The sequence below is a fragment of the Solanum pennellii genome, chromosome 11 (genome assembly GCF_001406875.1).
Source record: "Solanum pennellii chromosome 11, SPENNV200".
Lineage (NCBI taxonomy): Eukaryota > Viridiplantae > Streptophyta > Magnoliopsida > Solanales > Solanaceae > Solanum > Solanum pennellii.
The window spans coordinates 57,329,184-57,333,319 of record NC_028647.1 but is presented as its reverse complement, the minus strand read 5'-3'; the positions used below and the strand labels follow the sequence as shown (position 1 = coordinate 57,333,319).

General features: G+C 38.0%; 1 protein-coding gene across 1 annotated transcript; it reads right to left on the bottom strand.

Annotated features, from left to right (window-relative positions):
• Positions 1-2,944: 2,944 nt before the first annotated feature.
• LOC114074765 (bifunctional endo-1,4-beta-xylanase XylA-like) lies at positions 2,945-3,436 on the bottom strand. The gene has a single exon (XM_027912740.1). It carries the CDS (start codon positions 3,434-3,436, stop codon positions 2,945-2,947), a length of 492 nt encoding a protein of 163 aa, XP_027768541.1.
• Between the last annotated feature and the right edge of the window lie 700 nt (positions 3,437-4,136).

Genomic DNA, 4,136 nt, shown 5'->3' with positions numbered 1-4,136 from the left:
TCCATGACACCAAGTTTCCACCCACAAAGACACAATATCCAGTAGTAGACCTTCTATCAATCTTGGATCCAGCCCAATCGGCGTCCGCAAAACACTCAATGCGAGTGTGTCCATTGTTGCTATATATTATGCCAAGTCCAGGGACTCCTTTCAAGTTGCATAATATCTGCTCCAAAGCTGCCCAATGTTTTACTGTAGGCGTGGTCATGAACTGACTAACAACACTAACTGCAAAAGCAATACCCGGACGAGTTACAATGAGATAGTTTAATTTTCCAACTAATCTCCTGTACCTCTCTGGATCATCGAAGGGGTCACAATCATCTTTTGTGAGTTGCATATTTGGAACCATTGGAGTATTACAAGGCTTAGATGTTGACTTTCCAGTTTGCTCAAGAAGGTCAAGGATATACTTTCTTTGAGATAAAAGTATTCCCTTCTTACTCCTACTTACTTCTATTCCCAAGAAGTATTTCAGTTGTCCCAATTCTTTCATGTGAAATATTGAATGCAAGGAAAATTTTAGAGAGGATATTCCTGCATAATCACTCCCGATGATGACAATGTCATCAACATATACAACAAGAAGAATAATTCCAGTCCTTGATTGTCTGTAAAAGACCGAATGATCACATTTGCTCTTTGTAAGCCCAAACTTCTGAACTACCTCACTAAATTTCCCAAACTAAGCAAGTGGACTTTGTTTCAAGCCATACAAAGATTTCTTCAAGTGACAAACTTTCCCATTCTCCCCCTGAGCAACAAAACCGGGTGGTTGCTCCATATATACTTCTTCTTGGAGATCCCTGTGAAGAAATGCATTCTTGATATCCAACTGATGTAATGGCCAATTCTTGGAAGCAGCTAGAGAAATAAACAAGTGGATAGAAGTGAGTTTGGATACTAGAGAAAAAGTATCAGAATAATCCACTCCATAAGTCTGAGCATATCCTTTAGCCACTAGTCTGGCTTTAAGCCTCGCCACAGAACCATTAAGATTTACTTTGACTGTAAAAACCCACTTACATCCCACTGCCTTTTTTTCTTTTGGTAAGTCCACCAAATTCCAAGTGTGATTTTCATCTAAAACATGTATCTTCTCGAGCATTGCATCATACCACCCAGGGTGACTCAAAACTTCTTGAACTGTTTTGGGTACAAAAATGGAATCTAGAGAAGCGATCAAAGAGCAAGATGTGGGAGACAAGTGGTCATATGAGATAAAATTAGCAATGAAATATATTGGTTGACACTGACGTTTACCTTTGCAAAGAGCAATGGGAATGTCAAGATTTTCTGGTGGAGAGGGATTGATCGGAGGAGGATCTGATGACGAAAGAGTTGGTGCAGGACATGTATCATTGGTCGCTTGTCGCCTAGAATAAACTTGAATTATCGGTGGCTTTGTTAGAGAAGATGAACATCAAAAGACACATTCTTAGTTGAATGCTCAACATTACCACAGACTTTCTTATAATGTTCTGAGCTCGGTTGAGTGGTCTTATAAATGAGCCATTCTTCTTCTTCCTGTCCCTGAGTGGGAGAACTATCAGGAGCAGAAAAAAGGAAATGTTCTCAGAGAACACCACACCTATCGACACCATGTATCTGTTAAGGGTTGGAGTGTAGCACCAATAACCCTTCTTTAAGCGAGAATATCCCAAAAAGACACACTTCAAAGCCTTTGGATCTAGTTTAGTAACATGGGGTCGCACATCACGAACATAACAAGTACTTCCAAACACCTTTGGTTCTAATGAAAATAATGGTTTATTTGCAAATAGAACACCATATGGAATATCACCATTAAGCACTATGGATGGCATGCGATTAATTAAAAAACTAGTTGTGGATACCGCATCCACCCAAAATTGCTTAGGTACATTCATTTGGAATAGCAAAGCACGAGCAGTCTCTAGCAAGTGTCTATTTTTTCTCTCAGCTACTCCATAAGGGTGTATCCACACACGAAGATTGATGAAGAATACCATATTGATTCATGTAGTTCTGAAATGATGCTGACATGAATTCTTTGGCATTATCACTCTTTAATATATGGATAGAAGCATTAAACTGTGTCTTAATCACAACACAAAAATTAGAGAAATGGGAGAACACTTCAGAATGATTTTTCGTAAAGTAAGTCTATGTCATTCGGGAATAGTCATCCACAAAAGTAACAAAATATATGAATCCAACTTTAGACACAACCGGACATGGTCCCCAAATATCTGAATGAACTAACTCGAAAGCAAACTCAGCCCACTTATTATTCCTAGGACTTAACGAGCTTCTATGGTGTTTTGCAAAGTGACAAGACTCACAATCTATTGAAGGTACATTATGAAACTGAGGACATAATTTCCTCAAAACTGATAGAGAAGGATGTCCCAAATGACAATGTGCTTCAAATGACGAGACGATACTGGAGCAAGCAACTAATAGAGGCCCCCGTTCATCAAGAATGTAGAGATCGTCTGATACATGTCATTTACCAATAATATGTTTCGTCATAAGATCCTGAAAAAGACAATAATCGAGATATGAGGAGACAAAACATTGTAGTTCTTTGGTAATTTTACTCACAGAAATCAAATTAAAGGCAAGACTAGGTAGTCCTAAAACAGAGGACAAAGTAATAGATTAAGTGGGGTTAACGATTTCAGATCCCTCAATGGTATAATCCATCAGCTATGGTAACAGAGGATGGTACTTGATGTGACTGGAATTTAGAGATTATTTTGGGATTACCTGTCATGTGATCTGTGGCACCCGAATCAATGATAATGAGACATTTGTTACCTGACTCAGTAAAGGCAAGGGCTGGAGTGGTTTCATTAATTGATTCCTGATTCTTTGTAAGTCTAGAATACTCATCGGTTGAGATTGTAACAGTTGAGGGTGAACTAGATGTGGCAGCCATAGTGGCAGTCTAATTCTGAAGTTATTGGTTACGATTTTGTAATTTCTTACAGTTTCTCCTTATGTGCCCGGGTTCCTTACAATAGCGACAAGTATTGTCGTTGATCCATCTCCTAGCATCATTGTCTCCTCCTTTGTTGTTGTTCCATCTCCCAGCATCATTGTCTCCTCCTTTGTTATTGTTCCATCTACCAGAGTCATTGGTGTTGTTCCACCTTCCTGCATCATTGTTATGATTCCACTTCCCTGCATCGTTGTTGTTGTTCCATCTCCCTACATCATTATTGTTGTTCCATCTCCCCGAATCATTGTTGTTCCATTTTCCTGCATTATTTCTTCCTCCTCCTCCTTTTGCAACAAGCACATTGGTCTGTTGGTTGGATGGAGTACTCTCTGTGCGCAACACTCGACTTAAAACATCTTTGAGAGAGCTGATCTCAGAACTAGATAGAATATGTGATTTAGCAGTCTCAAACTCAGACAAGAGTCCAGCTAAAAAAATCATTATAGCCATTTGTTCCCTCTGAGCCTGCTACACCTTAATATCAGTACTGAATGTTAGAAGTACATTCAGTTCCTCATATGTTTTCTTGAACTCCATGAAGTATGTAGTGAGTGACTTAGCTTCCTTCTCAGAACGATAGAAAGCTTTACAAACTTCATAAATCTGAGATAAATTACCTTTGCCAAAATATAAATACTCCAAATAATCCATTAACTCTTTTACAAACTCACAGTGATTAACCAAACCAACAACTTTATTGTCAATCGAATTTATAATTTGCAAGAGTAGTCTAGCATCATCTCTGAACCAAGTCTTTTTAGTATCATCCGTTGGAGGATCTTGGATAAGATGGTCATCCTTTTCAACACTAGCAAGTAAACCCTAATTTTTTTACTCCAATCTAAATAATTAGACCCATTTAATTTATTATCAGTAATTTTAGACAATGCTGGAACAATTCCAGTCATGGCAGATTTATCATCAGACATTTTAACTAATGTTTATTCAAGAAATTGATCAAGAAAAGTAAAGGATAAAAAATGTGACACCAAATTGGTTAAAAAACAGGCAATAAATTGACACCAACATTGAACCCTACAACCACTGTAGCGCAAAGCTATTTACAGATTTTGCGTCACAAATGCAAAAGATAAAAATCGAACCTGGAAGTGAATAATTATTATCCTGTAGTGATTTAACACCAAAAGTC